We start from the raw sequence: 21,908 nt of genomic DNA, 5'->3' as shown, positions 1-21,908 counted from the left end.
AATTTTTTCCTTCTTTAAAGGGACTTGGAATCTGATTTTGCCTTCCTTTCTCACTAGCCCTGGGCAGACTGACTTTCTGAACAGCTACGAGAGGAGCAGCCTGTGTCTGTTCAGTCCCTGACTCGTGTGGGAGAGCAAGGTACCAGTTGGCTCAGTAGAAAGGTTTTCTTTATGTTTGTGCTGAAGGAACAAGATGTCACAAAAACAGCATCTCATTTCACTACTGACACAATTCATCTTTTAAGGCACTTGTAACTTGAGAGCCTGGTAAAGCTCCTAAGGCAAGTTCCACCTTAAAGACACGATAGCAGAATGTCACTGGATTCCAAACATCCTTTATTTTATATTTGCTGCCATAGAAAGTAATTGAACAGCACTGTCATCAGGTCATTGGGAAAAAGGAACATGGATTTCTTCTCCTGAAGATGTGACGTACATTAAGAAGTCAGTCCAAAATCCTGGTGTTAAGTACAAAAAGCAACTGTTTGAATTATAAAATACTGTATATACAGATATAAAAATGTTTCAGAAAATGTCCCACAAAGTTTCTAAACTTTCAAGATCAAATCTTCAGCAGGGTAAGTAGGTTGTTGTCTTCAAAGGTGAGCATCAGTTCATTTGAGCACAATGTCTCAATCTTTATCTTCCTATATTACAGGTGACAGACTGATTTTCATCCCAGCCAGGGATAACATGGTAGTCCTAGTGATTAAGGTGTTTTTTCCTGGAGCTATTAATTTAACAAGCATACTCTCTATATATAAAAATGAAATTTCAAAGAAATTTATACAACAGCTAGACTTTATAAAAATATAGATCTATAATTTTACACCAGGACTTATCCAAGGTAAGTCTCCATTTTCTTATGTCTTAACCATTAGAAATTAATTTTTATCCTTTGGAATCCTATCTATGGCTAGACTGTAAATTAAAGTAATGTGAAGTTATTAGGTGGTGAAGCGAGTTTCAAGAATCTCATTCTGTGGGGGTTTTTTGGGTCAAAATTAACAAATTACTGCATTCTGCAGTGCTCGTCTTGCGGTACTGGACATATTACACAGTACATATCTACTTATTCCAGAATCTTGACCTAATTCAGTGTTAAAACCCAAATAAAAACCATCTCCACTGTTCTTACTGTGGGAAAAAAAAAAACAAACCCAAATCCAAATAAATAAAATTAGACAGTATTTCTATTTTGCTGTACTGTGTTAACTCTTTACTGTGTAGTGGAGGCAATAATGAATAATACAAGCCACGTGATGAGGGATTGTAAACTGAACAAATACTGGAAAAAACAGACTTTTACAGCTGTGTGTATATATTTTTTTATATATATATCTATATATATACATCTACATTGCAGTTATAACTGTCACCTCACAAAAGAGATTCAATGGACTGAACAATCTTCTATAAATTTCCCTAGCTGGAGTTCTTCAGGAAGAACTGGCTTTCAGCTTGGACAGCAGCATTTCATTCTTACGGCATTCCTGTGAACAGAAAGCAAACATAGGAGGAGGTAGTTGCTCTTTACTAGTTGTAATCTCCACATCAACAAAACCAAACGCTTTTTTTTGTTTTGAAGGATCTCCAAAATCCAAAGTAGTCTGGAGTGAGTGATGAGCTGAAGGTAATTCCTATTCATCCACAATGTTATTCCAGTGATCATACCCATTAAACTTTGACATGCAAGCCAAAAGGAACACTGCTTGACCATTCATCTAAAGTTGTAACAAGTAGCTAAAGCAAATCCAGCAGTGGAAGAAAAATGGGTTAAAAATTAAATAAATAAACCTCCACCTAAGTTCTGCAACAAGGATGTAAAATTCTGTATGTCAAACAAGCAGCTGAACAGTCCCTGTCATTCTCCCAGAGCACATTGTCTGAAACAGGAAGAAACTGTCTCAGAACAAAGCAGGACAAATTACAGAAAGATGTTTTTCCTCCACCATCTGAAGCCAAATGACAATTTTGCCTGGCAGCACTCCTTTGTCATTCATTCTTATGGCGACAAGAATTAACAGAAGTACAAGATGATTAAAAGCCTGGGAAAGGCTGAATCAATGAAGTGTTAAACAGTGCTTTCACAGTCGTTAGACAACAAGGCTGGTTCCCAAAGGTATTTATAACTACCAAGAATCTGCAGTTCCGCCTTATTCACACACAATCCCTAAACCCTCTTTGCTCCAGCAAAGAGACTGCTCATAAGTCTTCAAGAAATTCCACTCAGAAACCTAAATATGCATCTTGCTTGATAACAAATTATCCTCCCTGTAACATGGAGGGATGCCAATCTAGCAGTGAAAGAGGAATTGCCAGAATCAAGGGTCCAAGATTCACATGGAGATAACCACCAGGATACATCATGACCATGGTGTGATAAGCATCGTGGCAGGAAATCTCGTGCATATATTAGTGCACAAATCAAGTCAAAATGGGTCACTGAACATTTGACAGTTTTACATCAGCAAAAGTGCTCTTACCTCTTTAAATTCTTTCACTGTTTTGAAGTAAAGCCTCTGTTTCTCTAGAAGCTCTAAGTATTCATCATTCAACTGGTCTCTTCGCATTTTGTTTTCTTGCTTCTTCTTTTCCATCTGTTGGTGTGTAGGAAGGATAAGAGATCACACATTGTGCATGGAATACACACACAGATATCCTGCATAAGGAACAACTATCTATAAAACACAGTGGTAGACAGATGCCTCATAAATGATACCTAGAAACCTAGTGCTGAAGCCCCAGTAGCAGTGGTACTACAGATGGCATTTGGAAAGCAGCAAAATAGCCCCAATGTTAGCAGAACAGTTTTGTCTTCTCTGAACCTGTCCTCGCCCACAAACCCTTTCACTTACTATGTGGACACAACACACTCAGCAGTAAAGCTCAGCCATTTCTCAACCAGGTCAAAAAACCCATCTAAGTGGATTGAACAGGTGAGGGCTGCAACTAAGACAAGGGATGGTTGGGACTCTGAGGTGCTGCTGACCTTCTTCAGCAGCAGAGAGCGGCTCCCATGATCTCCAGCTGCCTGAGGTGCAGCTCTGACTGCACCCACACAATCCAGGTGGAGGACCTCTCCCTGAGTTCAGTGACATTCAGCTGTCTCAAGCATTTAAATCACTACACTGCCAATAACCAAGTTATGGGGTATAAGCTTCCTGTCAGGTGTTATAACACCTCTGTTCTACTCTGTTCATTGACATTTAGTGGTGAGAAGTTTCTTATCAATGTGAAAAGAGATAAAACTTGTTAGCTGCTTGCTTTATTTGCACCTCACATAATGGATCTCTCCACACACAGTTATTATCCAAGAGGCCTTGCTGAAATAACTCCCAGGTTCTAGCAAAGAAAAGTGAGAGGAGTCTCAGACCTTCATTCGATTCTGTTTGATGCCTTCTACAATCTGCTCCATCTGCCGTAAAAACTGCTCACGAGAACCAGAAGATGCCATTGCTCTGGAAAGAAAAAAATGTAGCAACTGACAGGGATGTGAAACACCGTGTCTCAGCTACAAGCTCAATGTACAAAGTGTCTTGTACATTTAGCCACATCCAAGAATTCTCATTGCTTAGTGTTCTGTGTAAAAATTCATCTTTGCAATCAATGATTTCAGTAACAGTGCAGCTCTTCAGCTGCTATAAGCTACCAAAGGGAGGGGAACAGACACTGTGGAGCTCATCACAAGTGTTCTCCCTCTCCCTTGTTGTCATGTGCTGTACAGAAATAAATTGCAAATAACTAAATAAAAGCATAAATTTTTAAGAAAAAAATCGCTGTTATGAATGTTAAGGAAGTTAGTAGAGGTCTAGGAGGTCAGAAAATATTCACTAAGCAATTTCAGGCCCTAACAGGGAAAGCCTAGAAATCATTTTAGACTTTAACATATCTTAAACAGAGCAAGAAAAAATAAACCAAGGAAAATGCAATCCCCCGTGCACACACCCCCAAAAAGCCCCCAGTCCAAAGCCCAGCTCTCAATTACAATATTGGTTTCTATTGTCTGGACAAAAGAATCTCATCACTGAGCAAAACAGCTCTACAATCCCTGCTTCAAAGGAAAACATCTGAAATAGTAAATTCCTGGGTTTTGTTGTAATTATTGTGTTGGATAACATAATAGGAAAAAAAAATTAAAAATAATTCTGATCAAATACAGAAGGTCACAAGTGTATAGAAGAAAGTAAAGAGATAATTACTCTGAAAAAAAAAGCTTAGAATTTCATAACAGAATTATAAAAAGATATAATAGGAAGAACTGTTTAAAACTACTAAATGGCCATCTCCTCCCCCATGAGTCTCTTGAATTGAACTGCTGTGACAAAAATTCCTAATGGGCTTTTGTTTCTGAAATCAAAAAGATCCAGAGAAAAATAAACATTGGTTGCATCACAGACTGATATTTGACCATGAACTTCCAAAGGAACCATGATTTTACATAAGGACTTCACACTATATCAAAACCTTTAAATACAGAGTTGCTTTAAAATAAACATGTCTGAAACATGTCCCAGTCTGATGTTTTGTACATAATATAATAACCACAACTTCACAAAATGGAGGAAAAGATTTAAATTAATGCCAGGAAAATTATGACAGAATTTCCACATCTAAAGACTCAGATATTAAAAACATATGTTGACTATAAAAGTTTGAGGAATCACAGACTTGGAATTATATAATTGGCTTAATCAGAATTAATAAACTATTTTATAAACCAGTTTATGATTATAAAACTTAAACAAATTTTTAGCCTCTAACTGATGCCCACTCTTCCAACCAATTCTTTGCCACTATAAAGAGATAAAGGACCATTACTTACTGATGGAAGTTGTCATGAATAGAATTTAGTAAGTTAACCTGTGAATTAGAAAATCAAAAAAGAAGAAAATATACATTTGTCTTTTCTGGTATGAGTTCTCACAGACAATAAGATGAAATTTAGTTCAAAAAATTGACTATAGAGATACTGCCCTGAAAAGTAGCCAGCTGTATGAAAATCATCATAAGCTTTCTTTCAGGACAAAACCCACAATTCTTCTGATTAGTAAAATCTATTTCAGTGGTGGAATCACAGAAAGCAGAAGTAGGTCTTGGATCACAACTGAGATTTTTAGTTTCACTGACACTCAATGATATCACTGAGAATTTTCTAGCACGATGACTTCCCAAACTAAAGCCATATGGTAAAATGGCCTGTACACATGTCCAAAATGTGTTGAAACTTGACGTTAAAATACCTTATAGGTACTGGCCTAGTGTTCAACAGTGACTGTGCACAAGCACATCACAAATAAACAGAAAAAAACTCCACTCTGAGACTGGAACTACACACTGTATTGTGATGAAGTATCTCCACACAATCCTGTGAAGACTCACCAAGCAGTGCAGGCACAGCAGGTGAATTCCTGCCCTGCTTTCATCATGCAGATGAGTTTTACAGGTTTCTGAACTGCATCATTACTTACTTTGCTTATATGTACTTTACAGGATGCTAGAAGATGAACTTGCAAAAGGTACAGAATGGCATTTCACTAACATTGCACTGACTCAATACAAAAATAGCAATTTATAACAGCATCACAGGACTATTTTGTTGCTTGGTATAAACTCCCCCAACTAATTAAACTATATTCAATATATCCCATGTAACCACCTTTGATTTTTGTCTTGTTTTTTTATGTATTGCTGAGAATATTAAAATTCAGCAACTAGCAATTAATGTGATCTTTTCTCTTGGCTTTGAATATATCTTGCAAGTCTCCTGTGATTCAGCCTTCCAAGCAGTTTCTCCTTTTGATGAGTGTTTGAAGTGTTCTGCATTAAACAAACCCAAGTGTAGCAAACAGAATCACCTGCCCCACTGCTGTGGAAAGCTGAACTCATCTCTCCCAAATTTAAAACCTTCCACCTGGATGAGACAGCAATAAGCACATGCATGGCAAAATCTGCAGGTGTTCCTGACCTTCCCTTGGAAAATTTAAACAAACAAATTCTGAACAGACTCCAGAGCAGCCAAGATGCTTAAGAATTCCTGTTATTTACAGGACAGAAATTGTTGCATGACTCATCATATCAATGATCAAATCAATATTTGCCAAATCCACATCCCTGCCTCAAGACTCTTCCAATAAGTGTGTGTTTGAGAATGTAATTAGTTTATACCACAAAGTATTCACATCATGAAAAGTAACACTGCACAGCAGTACTGCACAACCACTGCACAGGAAGATGTGATGGGTTGCATTACAGTGAATCAGAGTCTGCACCCCAAGATTGAAAGACATTATGAAAAAAAGTTCAAAAAGCATTTAAAAAATCTTTCACAAAATAGTGATGAAAACATGAACCATGATCACAGAGACCATTCATGTCAGAACTAAAACCTCCATAGCCAAAATTCAACTTCAGAGTAATTCCTGCTATTGCTATTTTAAAGCAATGATGTTCAGTGTGTTTTATGAAAGGGCTGGTTTGGGAAGGAGAAAAGAAAAAAAAAAAAATCAGGAATAAGACAAAGTGTAAGTATATTCCAGAAATCTTTGTGAGGTACAGATGCCAAAGGCATCTTTTGTACATTACTAGACAATATTTAATTGCTGAAACCTCAGTTCTCATATTAAAAGCGACTCAAGGAAATCTCAATGATATTATACATTTAACTAAGTTAAGATGGCATCAGAAGAACAGTCAGAATTCTCCCTGTGAACCCCCAAAAAGGCACTGATTTATTTTGACAAGAGTACTTCCAATCTATATATCAGTGAAATAAATCTTCTCTGTATTCTGTTGCCTGTTGTTTATGTGCCCATTTCAAAAACAATCTTGGCATGCTTTTAAAATTTGCAGGCTTGCCCTCAAAATAAAAAAAACAAATAAATCCGTATTAAACTCTAACCTAGGGGAGAAGTGAAAGTAATATAAATTCTATAGCTGCTACTTAATGTAGTTTTTTAAGTCTGGTATATGACTCTTCTGAACGGAAAAAATGAAAACTACCCAACAAGTAGATTAGAATCAGCTACTTAAGGGAAGGAAATGGTTGCTTATGATCTTTGAAACCAGAGATACAGTGTCTTTACACAGTCAAAAATTTGACCACTGCTTGTCTGTCAAACTAAACAAATATATCTAAGTAATGCAAAACTCACTAATCTGTTCTTATTTCATCAGAATAAACAGAGAAGCCTGAAGTATCAAAACATATTTTAAAAGTAAAGTCATAATTTTTATCAACTCTTGACAACTCCTATTTCTCCATCTTTACTGAAATCAGATGTTTTGTCATTGCCAAAAAAGAAAGCTGAAATCACTCACTTAAGTTATGCCTAACAAAGAGGTGAACCCTGTATAGCTGGGAGAGACAAAACCCAAGTTGCTTCCATGAAAACTACTGTTCTGATACAGTAAAATCACCAGTGGCTTCAGTGCAGACAGGCTCAGACCCTGAGAACTAACTCTGATGTTGCTGACAGCAGCTGGAATTTGCTCTCCAAAGTTATTTCCCAGAGCATCGGTTCATAATAAAAGATATTGACAAAACTGAGAAAAATAGGGCAATTTGGACCTGTGATAACATGACAGAGATATTTGCTAATCAAATGTTACTCATGTTTTGTGAACACAGCAAGTGGTTTAAACATGGGGTACTAACATCAATTCTCTTACAACACAGACCATTTCCCCTCCAAGATTAGAAATATTCCTATGAATCAGTTGTTCCATTTTTATTGACAAAGACTGGTAACTCTGCTATGACAGGACTGAATATGGCGAAAGTCAAGTAAAAACTTTTTATCTCCTTCTCCACAGATGGAATATTTAGAAAACAGTAATAACAACTTCTTACCTCCTTTTCCAAATATACTTTCTTATCATCCAGTGTATTATAAAGAGTAAAAAACTGCTTCGTTTCTTTGTGAGTTGCTGAGACTGCAAACAAAAAAAAAAGGAGTAGAATAATAAAAGAACATGAGGCAAAATGGAATCTGTAGAAATACTTCATAGGCTTTATATAACATACTTTCCACTATCAATAATGGAACACAGTCTTTAATACACTTTGGAAGGATGTTCCCTCTGAATGTAAATCTCAGTAGGGTTTCCAGCTATCATCTTTTATAAGGACAAACACAGCTCAGTGTCTAAATTAAGCCTCAAATGCTGACAGTCCTTTGTGGCAACATATGTTGGCACCATCAGCCTGTCCATCCTTTCTTCTCCAGCTTTACCCTTACGTCACACAGGTTCCTGTGCTGCTCACAGTGGCCCTGGCACAGCTGTGGTGTTGGAAAGGCACAGGTTGGGCAGGGACAGACAGACAATCTGATAGTACTGTGTGGGAATAAAGTGCATTAGACTATATATTTCCAGCTGCACAGGTGCAAGATGACCAACCAACAAAGCTTTTTCTGTTTCAAAGCCTTTTTTATCTTCTTAGAATCTATTCATGGTGATAGAATTAAATAATACTTTCTAGTTTAGGTGTTTATAGCAGATGTTGGTCAGAGCTCAGTGGGGAAGGTAAGGCTCAGCCATGCCTTCCCTTTGGGCCTACAAGATGATGCCTGATACTCAAATCTGCTGAGTGCTCTTCTTTTCTTCAATGCCTAAGAAAACCCAAGATATTTGTGATTCCCAAGGAAAGAGTTCAATGCAGAAAGACAGTCAGCAGAAATCATTAATATATTAAGTACTGTCTAGAAACCAGAACCTGGAAAAAAATGCATGGGTTAAAAAAAGATAAACCTTGGTGAAATCATGCTCATTACATCACACTCTAAAGGCTAACCAACTGCCATCTTTAAATAATACCTTTATGGAACTAATACATTTGGCTAAGCTTTTCAATAGAACCATTTACAGACAGAATGACCTCCTTCCCACAGCACGACCTCACTGAAACTTCCAAAATTTTTTAAAAAAATTCCAGCTTTTGATTTGTACCATCCTCTTCTCCAGCTGAAGCTCAGGAGCAACCCACAGCCCAAAGTTGTATGCTTTAGTGACAGAAGTTCAGCAGTGGCTACTTCTGCAGTAGGAGATGCTTGGGATCAAAGAGCTTTGTCAGTGTCACAGTACAAATGTGACATGTTCTGCTCATGCCACAGCCTCAAGGAACACACTGAGTACCAGGAGCCTGGAAACACTGAGGAAATCAGAAAAGCCTGGCACAGGTCAACAAATTAGTAAGGGCTGTTCAGTATGTTCCACAAAGATTTTCCAAAAGGTAAAATCATGCTGCAGCATGAAAAACTGCAGAAACACAGGCAACAGGTTTATGTCAAGTGTGGTCTCTTAGTTAGTCTGGGTTTTGCAGAACTGTTGCCAAATGGAACCAAGGCTTTTCCCAAACCACTTCCTTTGTGCAGCTCTTTCTGTTCGTGCAGCAGCTCTGGTAGTCCAGATTTTTTATGGATTCCACGTACCAGCTGAGAAAACCTCTCAAGATTTCCACTGGGCAGAACGTTGTAACAAGTAATGGAGCCTTATGGGCACACACCAGAACCCGTGTAAGGTATGACAGACAAAGAAGAAGAGGAAGAAAGAGCCAATTGGCTCATTGATTCTTTTGAAACCTCAGCTTAATGTTTTCAATGGAAGAGGCTCTGTGAGGTAAAAAATAAAGCACTGAATATTGGAACTGAAAAGCATTCTAGTACAAAAATCACAAAATCACTAAGGTTGGAAGTCATCGCCTGAAGGCTCTTGTCCAACACCCCTTGGATCAAGGTTCAAAAAATCAACTCTGAAGGTTATCTGAATCTGGCTAAATAAAAAGCCTCTACATAACTCTAAAATTACCACAATTCACAGAAAGACTGGCTAGAGATTGTCAGCTCACTTTTCCAGAAGCTTAGCCTTGTGTCAGCTTGGCTGACACAAGTTCCCAGCCACGACTGAGCACTCTGTTATCCTCAGTTACTACACATTGTACTATAGAAAACAAAGTCCCATAAAATTCAAAGCATCTTAAATCTACCCGCAAGCTGCACAAGTCTCTTTGATTCCAATCTTTCTGTACTTCCTATATAAATGAAGCTCAATCATCTGAGCAGGTGGATGCTCTGACTAGAGACTGAATTAATGCAAGACAACAAAGTTCTTTGTAGCTGGACCTGATTAAATGAACTGCATGGCACAGCAAAGAGGGAGGAAGAAGTACTGGATTTTTACTGACATCTCTTCCATGTATTGAGTTAGACAACACACATGGAAGACAGCACACGACTGTGTCACTAGAGATGCCTCACCAGGGCAAAGGATCTGGATCACAGTTAGATAACCAGATTGGAACTGCTCAACCCTCAAGAGCTTGGTTCACACTCATATTTAATAAATGCAGAATATCTTTAAAACATTAGCTAGTTCTTTTTGGTAGACTTAGCTTATGCTAATATACAAGCTCATTAAATATACACCAGTAAGCACAGTGGTCTGTTATCAGTTTAATGAACAATTTTGAAATTTTATTCCATTTGCATGTTCCATACCATCCATGCACAGCAAACACACTCCTATCCAAAAATTCAACTGAGCACATTTCCCAATTTTATAACTTCTGATCATAGAAGCTAAAGACAATTTGTACTCTCTTTCTACCAAGATACTGCAGGATTTTACTAATCAAAAATGAAAGAAAACAGTCCCTTCAAGAGACTGCCTTTTCTTTGTAGTTCTTGACACAGTTTGGTTCAGAATCAGATATTTCACTTCAATGAAAACAACGAATGCAATCTAATGGTAAGGCAAATTAATTAAACACAACTCAAACTTACAGCAATCTCATTTGTCAATGGTAAATTAAGGACTTTCTAAACACATTGGTCATTAACCTAAACGACAGAACCTGTTGCAGACAAAATTTACTCCAGAGATCTTGTGCACTGAGTTTCACCCTCAGGAAAATTCTTAAAGCCCAGCTTATAAAACCTTGAAAATATGGTGTAGAACATGAATACCAAAAGACCCTTAAAATACCACAAAATTAATAGTGTTGTTGTTACATGCCATATGCTCAAAATGCAACTGCCCTCCTTTCAGGGCTTTAGCCTTCAGCAGGATGTTCCTGCTTGATATACATACCCTGACTGTAAAGTTCAATAAATCTCTTCTGATACTGTGTGAGCTCAGCTCGGCTGGGTACTTCATCAATCTTGCGCTGTAAAATGGCTATTTCTCTGTTTCTTCGTGCCTGAATAGAAAGTTAGGAGGGGAGAAAACAAAGCCTCTTCTTGTTCTCTTCTTAAAATGGATGAAGCCCGCCCCCCCAGCAATACTTTGTTACTAAATAATTTATTTTAAAAAAGAAAAGCATTGGCTGAGGATCAATTTTTTTTTGTAATTGATTTGTGGCAGAAGAACTTGTTAAAATTAGAACAACGAAGAGAAGTATTAGAAGTTACAAGAGAAGAAAAATGTCAACAATTTCATACAAGTAAATTCACCAAGAGTTACTCACCAGTAACAGCCGGATCTTTTGAAGTTTCTCTTTCTCAGCTTGGTACTGCTGTTCTATGATCTTATTCGGCTCCTAGAATTTGAGAACCCAAAGCAATTGTGTATTACAGTAGCATATAAGGGCTGTAGTGCAAAAATGGGCAGACTGGGTTTGTTTTCTGTTTTTCTTTATCTTCCATTTAACGGTGCCCATAATGACATCACCATTTTAGTTGTTTTAGTTGTTTTTTTAACAATTAAAACAATTAAAAACCTGACACATCTACTGTAAGCAAGTGCACTTAGCTAGCTTTTAATTTTCGATATTTTAGTTTAAGATTTGTCAATAGTATTTGCACTACTTTCCAAAAGTCGCACTTTAAATATGAATCAGAAGATTGTCCGTACCCTTTGTCTGAGTGTTTATACTTTGATTCAGTGGTGGGTTTAAAAATAAACAAGGCATCAGGAGAGAACATAAATCCTCTGACACATTCAATATTTCCTGGACTGTGGACTTCAAGGTAACTTTTTCTTGTTAAAAAATTTAAGGTTTAGGTTTACTTTCTAATTTTTTCATGCTGCGTTCAGAAGGACAGCAGCATCACAGAACTTCTGATCTACCTCATCTCAGAGGCATGAATGTATCAAATGTTTACCCATGGAAAATACAAGTCATTCAAGCTTTTCCTTTTCTGTTCATTCATTATTCATCGCCATCACTCTGGATGCAGTTGTGTTAAAGTCTAACTTCTGACAGCTGCTCACAGCATGCAATGTACTGAGCCACTGAAAACTCCTGCTTTCATCCTTCAAATAAACCCACTTCTAACGAAAAAACAACCAAGCCAAACATGCTTTCTGAGGAAGAGCTGTTTCTGTCAGAGGTATGCACAGCTCTTAACACCCAGAGATTCTTCTCTGGTACCATAAGAAAGAAGTAATGCACAAAAGAACAAAGATGCACAAAAGCATCACTGAGTAGATCCCCATGGATCCTGCAAGAATAATCAAGAATGCTACAGCTGTTTCCAGAACAGGAATTATTTCTAGGATTATTAGCCTCATCTGTGCCTTTACCAGGGGGATATGGAATTTTTCAGATATTTCAGCAGATACTTTAATGCTTACGAGAATGTCCCAAAAGTCAGAAGGACTTAAACCAACATTTCAAAACAAAAATTGTAAGTAAAAAACGTAGACATTTGCTATTACCTGTTCCTCCCCATCTTCCGCTGCTTCAGCTTTCAAATTCTCAATACTTTGTTGAAGTCTCTCCATTTCTTCCTGTAATACAAACAAAAAATGATGGGGCTTTTAACTGAGTCCTATTCTCTTAGCAGGGGAGAGCAGGGATCTTGACAACCCCCACTAACAAAACTGCAGAGCTGACCACACATAGTTTGAACAGCACTCCCTGCTTAAGGGTAAGGCATCCATTAATACTTATTACATTAAACTGTCTGCTTTTATCAAACACAGAAACACATTTATTTTACTTGCAAATACACTAGATCTAGCTAAGACAGCTAATGAATGACATGGGCAGTGAAGCTGAAGAAGCAAAGCAATATTACAATAGCAGAAGAGTGACATGGGACTGTAACATATGGCACTTGTAGAAATGAATGAACCTAAAGTTACTTGCAAGGAAGTTTCCATTACAATCCTTTAGAGCTTTCCAAAGGAGTACGTATGGAGAACATGAGGTTCTTATGCTCCATGTAGGCCTTAGGGCACTATTTGCTTCTTTTCATTCTATTAAATTACATCCACTATTGTTTGAATAGAAGGAAATGAAAACATTTCTCTCTCTGATCATATTTCTGGGCAGTCCATAAACACAGCAGTAAATAGGAAAGTGAAACAGCAATTAAGCAGTAAAACTGGAACACGTTCTGAAAACCGGAATAGCTCCACCTCAGTCTTGTCTCTTTTGGTGGGTTGCTCCACAGATATAGGCCTTGATGAACACTCCTCTTTGGCACTTTGCCTCTCCTCAGGTCCCTGCTGGCTGCATTATCCAGGAAGAGATGATCCATTTCAGGCTGTGAATAGCACAGGTGGGTGCCTAGTACAGCCCAACCTCAAACTTACATTTTAGTATCCCTGTCAGCCCATCCCAGGTTGCTCTCAGCAGAATGGTGATGAGCAGGAGAAGAGCCAGAAGGGCCACAGCTTTGAGTAGCACAAGGCAGATCTGGAGTCTAGGAACTGCCCTGTATTAAGGTCCGCCACATGAACTCAGCTGCCCTGGCAGCCCTCAGGGCAGGGGCCAGGTTAATCCAGTGCCAGCCCTCTTGGTCACAGCCTTGCTGCAGATACAGGAAACTGCCCATAATTCTGCTGCAAATCAAGCTGGTGGCAATATTCAACATCAGCCTGAACTACCAGAACATGGGGGGTGGGGAGTGCGGGACAGATGACAGACAGCGACACACACAGCACAACAACAAATCAGGAAGAAGTACAATGCTTACTCACCAAGTTTTAAATTAATCCTTACATAAGACACTGGAACTTACCCTACAATGTGCTTTGAACTCTTGCTCCTGGCTTTTCAGGTTTTCATTCATGGCCACCAGCGCTCGCAGACTCTGTAATACGCTAAATTTGAAGATCCAGTAAATCATATTAGATTTTTAGTTTCTAATTTAAACAGATGGATAATTAACATATATTAGAACAAGCTTAGTTCTAAGTAAATTTCTAATAAAATCAAGGTAAATTAAAACCCCAAATACCACCACTGATATACCAAGGTCAAAATAAAGATGCAGTATTACACTGAGTATTTTGATGGCTTTGCTATGTTTTAACCTCATTACTGTGGAAGTTTTGAGAGACTCCTATTTAATTTATTTGAGATGAAGGCTTCAAATATAAACAAAATAATTCAAGAAGGCCTCAGTTACTTGTCAAATATGTCTAGGGTTCTTCTGTTTTAAACACCTACAATTATTTTGAACTACAGACTGACACTTTTCATTCTGACTGAACACTATGGTAATGTTTTCCTGTCTTTGGAAAACAAGCTGGAGAATTATTTAATTTTAAAATTTTAGTTATTTGTGTAGGTTGATAAAGGAAGAAATATTGAATGATTCATTTTAAAGTCATTATTTTTCAGAATTTCAAAGGTCATAAAGGAAGAAACTTACCTAGAATCTGCCTGGGCTTCTATTGTTTCTAAGGCTGCCAATTCCTTGTCCAGTTTTTCACTGTAACTCTTAACCTAAGGGTTGCAATTAATAACAAACTGAAATACACTTCCACACATGAGTCATGCTACTTAGCTTTCCCACGCCATGGGATTAGTGAGTTAAGCTCGCAAACACCTTCACCATTTAATACATTCTTTCACATACAGAACTTCTTAAAAGTATTTCAGCTACAATCAGCACACAGGAAAACAAACAAAGATTACCTCAGCTAATGTCTTTTTTGCTTCGGTACATTTTGCCTGCAGATCAGTACATTTAGCTTGCAACTGTTATGAAAGAGAAAGAAAAGATTTTGATTCTATATTCACACTAATTACACCTGTAATGCAAAACAGCAATATCTGAGCTGTTCATGACTGTCTCTTAAACAACAGGCCAACTATCACAGACAGTCTTTTCTTGTCAGCTATTCCGAGAGCATTTGATTGCAAGAATTCTGATTGAATATTTAATTAATGACAGCAACATTTACCACGTGATCTTCCAGATAAAGTCCCAGAATAAACAACAGATTGTACAAAATATATGGCAACAGAAGGGTAACTTATTGCACAGAACTCTGTGAAATTACTCAGACTTATTTAGCTTGGTTATACCAGCCTAGTTTCACACCAGGCTAAGAAGAAAGTCCCATTTTGTACTTCTCCAAATAAGTCAGGGCATACCACATGTCCATACCAAATAAGCAAGCTGGTTTATGGTTTTCTTTTGTGTAACTATGGAAAGTCTAATAAGAAGGCAGTTAGCAAAATGCCAGCGGATATTTCACTTGTAATAATTTACAGAGGCTAATTTTAGAAGAGCATCCTTCTTTAAAGTCCTTATGATTTAAGATAACATTGCCAATAGTAACAACAAAAACGGGACATGGGTTACAAAAGTGGAGCAGAAGTGAGCAAACAAAAACCACACATGTAGCTCTGTTTCACTTCCCTTCATGCTGGTTTAGTTTGCTGTTCACAACACAGAGCTGTGATTTAATGCTCCACTCATTCCTTTCCAAAGCCTAATTTATATTAAAAAAACCCCTTTTTAATTGTTTTTCATAACTTTTCACCAATAATTCACCAATAGACTGGATTCTAACTAAGTGAAAAAATTTTAAGCCTGCAGTCCACATCTCATGAAAACTGACATAAAGATTAAAGAGCTATCTGTTATGAGAAATCCTGCCAGAACTCACTACACTATTGATGCCGGAACTCCATAAACATTTTTAAAAAGGTGGGGTCTTGACAGTCACTGATTTCAAACACTGCCTTTGGCAAGTAGTAAGAGAAATTCAGCCAGGAAATTTTTACTTTACTAAAGTGATAAAAGGAGTATATTTGGCTAACAGCTGTCAGTACATTTTTTCCCCACGTATAAACAGCACTGAGACTGTTATGTACTGAAAACAAGCCACATAGACTTAAAGGGTCCTCAACTGTTAAAATGGCATGAAAACAGACTTAGGAAACACTTAAGTTTTCCTGTGAATTGTGAAGTTTGTTTGGCAGTTCAAAGCAGATCCATAATGAAGTAAGAACTCTACCAATTTTGTGTGGTTTACAACCAGGGTTCCTCCTCATCCTAAACTGCTTTCTGATTCTCAACAGCACATGGAAAACAAGCAAATACATTCATTCATATACCAGGGAAACTGGCAAAGGAAATTGCGTGCACAAGGCATGAAAACGTAATCCCCACAACACGTATCTAGTTAACAGACATACTCTGTATTACTGATCCAGGAGCCAGACTACGCTCAAATTCTCTGGAATATCAGAATCATCTGCTACAGACAAAATGCTTTTGAACACTTCAGTCATAGAGGCTGCAGACAGACTTTGACAGATCCTTTCTGCTTTCCAGATCATAACTGCACAACACAAGAGAGCTGCAAAAGCCACCCATGACTGCTGGGCTCACTTACCAGCCTCTCTTACTGTTCAGCTAGGCAAGAAAGATCAAGGGAACAGCACGGCTGGAGAGCTGTGCTAGTGCACATCTGCACTTTTTGAAACCTGAGCTAGCTGTTGCAATTTCCTAATGCCACTTCTCCTCCACAACTGTACCCAGGCTGTCCTCCCCAAAATTAAGCCTGAGCTAACTGCCCACAAGGGAATGTAAGGGCAATGCAGTGTTCTAGAAAATACACACCCTCAAACTGAGCATGCCTCCAGTATGACTACAGATGGAGAAAAACTACAGATGGTTGTGAGCTGTTGGACACAACCAAAACCTGTAGATTTGTAATTAGAACTCAATTAAACCCGAGCAAATCTACCCTCTTTTATAACAGGACAGTGCTACATCATTGCCAATCATGACAACAAAGCTTCTCACCTGGAACAGGTTTGCTCAGAGCAGATGCTGCAAGTGCCTGCATCTATCTCCATTCTACAATATACACACACCCTACATCTCTATGTCCCTTCACATGTACATGTCCTACAGCCTTTGTGGTTTAAAAGAAGAGTTAAAGTGTGACACAAATGTACTGCAATGACTTGGGATACACTGAAATTCCCCACTTCTGAAATTCCAAACATCTCATTTTGTAATTTGTGTTTCTACTTCAGAAATTAACTTCAATCAAACACAGGAATCCACCAGGATTTAACTGTCTGTAAATCCATACTATGATTCTGAAAGCCCGACACTTCAGCCTATATTTAAATGCTAGGTAGTGTCAATACTTTTCTTACTGACAGCCATCATCCTGACAGGACACCAAAGTTATGTTTGACATAAACAGACATGGAAAATTCATATTACCAAAATGTTAAAAGAATATAAACTCAAGTAAAAAAAAACCAAAACACAAACAACCTATATTTTATTTCATTATATAAAATAACATCATAATTATATTATATCATAATACTTTCTAATATTTCCCTCTAGAGTGAAGAGGAATTGTGATGGACATAGTTTGCATTCAAGATATAGTGAAAACAATAATTGTAGTGTTATTGACAATTAAAAAAATGCTATTTCTAACAGATAGGCATGCCAGAGGGCAACATGAACAGATATGCATCAGTTTAAGAAGAACAAAACTAGTTTGGCAAATTCCAGAGGAAATGCATTCTAATATTGACCAGTCAAAACACTGTCATACTCTACCCCTCAAAATTCTTCTTTTCTGCAAAATAAATCAAGAACCTGCACCGGTTCTTAATAAAGCTTTTTATTGATTTGGAAAAAAGAAGAGAGAAATAAAGAACAGGATAGGCAATCAATCTTTCAAATGTGTTGTGCACACATTTTATTTCTCCAGTTTTATTTAAACTTAGCATCACTTGAAAGTTAGTCAGAGACTTCAAAAAATGTTTCACAGCATATGCTTTACTTGAAGGAGATTTAAGCCTTCAATGGATAAACAACCTTTAAATAAAAGACACTACTGCACAATATTAAAGACTATTTTATTCTAATTTTATAAATAAATAAATGAGTTAAGTCTGTAAGTGGCTGAGCAGGAAGGTTCAGAATCCAGTGCTTCCTAGCTATCCCATAGAAGGCAAGGCTTTCCAAGCTACCCTTCTTTTACCTCTGTTGTTTGTAGGACAGAACATAACACTGTCTCATACAATCATACAGACACCTATCTATCAGAGCCCCTGTAACCCAACACTGAACAGATAAAACCAGTTAAGATGTAAGGTTAAGGCGTTACTGACAAGAGCAGAGCAAATCAAAACAAAAAGCAGATGAAGGCTGCTGAAGCAGTGCTGTACTTGACAGAGCATCACTCACAGGAATCACCGGCAACTCTTTTTCCTCAAGTACTATTTATTTTTTTGGCAAGCTCTTCCAATTACTGACTCTGATGCAGTATGTTTTCATCAGATTCTGCAAGCTAAAGATGGTGCTGATTACAGCAGTATGCATAATTAAAAGCAGCATTTCAGTAATGGCATAGCTTTTCCACTTACATTTTTCTGTGTTTAAATGGCAATAGCATAAGTAGGTTGAAATAGAGGAATAATGGAATACTTGCCCCTAGTTATAGATATTAAAAAAACATCACTCACAAATTCAAGAGCCTTTCCTTCCTAAAAAAAATGCGAAAATGAAAATTTAGTAGTAACTTGCAAAAACATCCACAAACAAACCAGCAAAAACCCCACCTTGGTGAGACAAGCTGGCTCATACAAAGGACAGGAAGTGCTAAAAGTAATTTATAACATATTTTAGAGTAACTTCCTAAATTGTTTCTTAAAACTGTGAAAACAGCACATTCAACACTGTAGCTAACAAATCAAACAGTGATACTCTCTCTGTTTTTCTCTGAAAGACACGCAAAAAGAGGAAAAGCATGTTTTGATTAGCTAGCCCCCTCCTCACAGACAGGGCTACACAATTTTTTAATATAAAACCAGCCACATTTTCTTTGTAATAAATGTGCAAGCAAGACATTCAGAGACGCTGAAACGAATGTTCAGCATGACAAATTGCTGGTACAGAAGATAGCTTGCAAATCTTTTTTGGATAGCAACAACTTTGTGATCAACCACATTTATCAAAGTTTTCTTCTTTATTACACACACAATACTTACCTCTTCCAGGAGCTTGGTTTTTTGCAAAATCTGCTTGTTCAGAGATGCTACCTTCCTTCTGTGTTGTTGGGCAGCTCCAAGCCTTTCTGGTCGCTCCTCAGCTGAAAGCTCAGATTGCTAAAATAAACCATAACAACAGCCTTTTGGACCTCACAACATTGCTTTCTGCTTCTTCAGAAGCTCATCAAATACCAAAGTGGGACACATCTGTGATTTTTCTTATCTAGAACTGCGCCCCACTATCCAACAGAAAGAATGACTTACCAATTTTTCTCACACCAAGATAAGGAAGTATCTGAACAATTGAATTATATTCCAAAATTTACAGGTAAAGTAAACTAAAAATAAAGTCAAGTGTCCTGGTACAGGTGGAAAATAATACAGTATATTAGAAGACAGACATAATTTTTTAGCATCAACATTACAGTTAAACCTGGTAGAGTCCTTAAACAGAAAAAATATAAACAGGCTAAAAACCACCTTAAGCCATGATATTTACTGAGGTTGTTGACTTGGAGATGCTCTACACCCCAGTAAGCAGATCCAGGACTTTCAAAGGCCTTGAACAATAGTGTATTTAGATTCTGAAATAGAGGCTTGGATGCATCTTGATGCTGAATGACAACAACATACTCAGTGTGGTAGATAAAACCCACTGAGTGGTAAATGTTTTTTGTGTGTGCACATGTACTATTGACACCAGTCTTTGAGAACTACTCAATCCAGCCTGCAATGCCAAGGAAGTGTCTCATAAATACATAATGAAGACAGCAGTCTGGATCCAGTCTCCTATTCTCTCTGAATAGTGAAAGCAAAGCTGACAGAAACATTCTTTACCAGAAATAACATTTATAATAGAAATTGTATATTTGCAGTAGACAAAAGAATGATTAAAAACCTGTGACAGTCTGATGTCTAAGGGATTATTTGCCTAGAAATTATCTGTAACTTTTGAAAGTCCTCTGTTTTGGTAATTTGCTTCATGCACTCATACTTCTCTTTTTTCAATTAATCCATTTTCCAATATTTCATTAGAAAACCAGTTAATTTTTAAGTACTTCAGGTGCTAATTTACGGTCTGCCAAAGACTTCAATACTAAGTGCTTTTTGAATAATCACCAAATATTGACAATCACTACAATGTATAATCACCCAAAATGCTGCAAGAAGCATGACATACTCTTCACTCATATTTGGTCCTGTTTCCACTTTAGGCATACAGGTAAACAGCTTAATTTTAAATGAAAATAAGAGGCAAAATCTGTCTTCCTCTTCACCATTTTCTATATTATTCAATTTGAAGAGCAGCTTAATGATTTGTTGTACTTTTACATCCACAACACAAAAAGACCAATTCTGACTTCTTAACCCAACAATTCACATACTTTCTCTCCCTTTGTTAGGAAAGGAAAAAATGCCTATAAGCAACACCTGTAACACTGAACTATTCAACAAATACACACTCAGACTCATTTATTTTTCTCATTCTTTAGTCAAATCACATTCCCTCATCATGTCATGCATTCCAAGATCCCATCCTTCTCACCATACATTCAGCATATCTTATATGCATAACATGCCAATTGAGAAAACTGGAAGTGCAAGAGAAAAAAACATGAGCTAAACCAGTCCAAGCCTGATGTTTGCAAAAACAGTGAAACCCCATACAGTACAGCTTTGGTACAAAAAAAAGGTCATGTCTTAAGAAGTGAACTGTTGAAAATGGGAAATAACCATCACTATAATGCAGAGGTTTCTGCAGAGAAATCCTTCTGGTCTCCAAATGAAAAAGCCACGGATAAGCCTCATGCAGTCACAGTGGGCTAAGGATCCACTCTGCAGCAACACTATAAAGTTATTGAGGAACCAGGTTCAAGTTGTGGAGAAAAATCCATCTTTCAGCACAGAAGGAAGAAAGCACAAATTATAGAAGCTACTTTGCTTTTGACTTTGTTGTTGCCTGGTCTCTCACTACAGAGAGCAGCAGCTGCCTTCTGAACACAGTTTAAAAAGGCTGTATCTGAGCACTAATGTTTCTGACTGTTTAAGATTATCAATTTGCTACTCTATCTCGATATATGAACTTCAGTTACACGTGAAAAAAAGGGATACGTGGATACATCCTTCAACTTTTCTGTGAACACACATTATCCCCACCACTAACAGGTATAGATTCACTTCTGTATTCTTCCCTGTTTCCTGCAACTGCTCAATTGCCCTAAAAAGATTTAGCCAATTCAAATTAGTTAAACATGAAGTGTTATTAGCCTCATTTTGTAAAAATTTGATAAATTAAACCACATTATTAGTTATGCATGAGGATCACTAACCCATGGCAGCTCAAAAACTGGTAGCCAAAATACATGGCTAATTCTAGACTTTCAGAGTCTGTCTCCCACAGTTTATATGTAAAGCTTCTGCAATTAATGTTGTTCTTTATGATGAGATTCTCTCACACATATATGCTATAAACTAATAATTAAAGAATTCAAACATTATTCTATAGAACTTTACAAGGGTTTTAGAGTGTTTTCTCAAACCAAAAAAATATAAAAATATCCAATTCATTATCTTCTTTGAACAACAAACCCTAACCAAACTAAAAGGTTAAAAATTTTATTGTATAATACTTCTACTGACTGTATAGGGAGCATAAAAGTTTTTGATATAGGATTCTAGAAATCCTAAAATATGT

The 21,908-nt window shown here is 37.3% G+C and overlaps 1 protein-coding gene across 1 annotated transcript in view; it reads right to left on the bottom strand.

Annotated features, from left to right (window-relative positions):
• Window positions 1-318: 318 nt before the first annotated feature.
• The window catches only part of CCDC93 (coiled-coil domain containing 93), a 39,617-nt gene continuing 18,027 nt past the window's right edge, over window positions 319-21,908 (bottom strand). The window contains exons 12-23 of the mRNA XM_017820870.1: window positions 19,214-19,330; window positions 14,870-14,932; window positions 14,604-14,677; window positions 13,968-14,049; window positions 12,658-12,729; window positions 11,465-11,536; window positions 11,089-11,197; window positions 7,853-7,935; window positions 4,826-4,863; window positions 3,377-3,461; window positions 2,487-2,600; window positions 319-1,493 (exon numbers count right to left, since the gene is read on the bottom strand). Coding sequence (XP_017676359.1) covers window positions 1,440-1,493; window positions 2,487-2,600; window positions 3,377-3,461; window positions 4,826-4,863; window positions 7,853-7,935; window positions 11,089-11,197; window positions 11,465-11,536; window positions 12,658-12,729; window positions 13,968-14,049; window positions 14,604-14,677; window positions 14,870-14,932; window positions 19,214-19,330 — 963 coding nt within the window. The 3' untranslated portion in view covers window positions 319-1,439. The remainder of the gene's footprint in view (window positions 1,494-2,486; window positions 2,601-3,376; window positions 3,462-4,825; window positions 4,864-7,852; window positions 7,936-11,088; window positions 11,198-11,464; window positions 11,537-12,657; window positions 12,730-13,967; window positions 14,050-14,603; window positions 14,678-14,869; window positions 14,933-19,213; window positions 19,331-21,908) is intronic.

The sequence above is a fragment of the Lepidothrix coronata genome, unplaced genomic scaffold (genome assembly GCF_001604755.1).
Source record: "Lepidothrix coronata isolate B3197 unplaced genomic scaffold, Lepidothrix_coronata-1.0 Scaffold86, whole genome shotgun sequence".
NCBI lineage: Eukaryota > Metazoa > Chordata > Aves > Passeriformes > Pipridae > Lepidothrix > Lepidothrix coronata.
The sequence above is the reverse complement of the archived record's forward strand: the minus strand, read 5'-3'. Positions and strand labels throughout refer to the sequence as shown.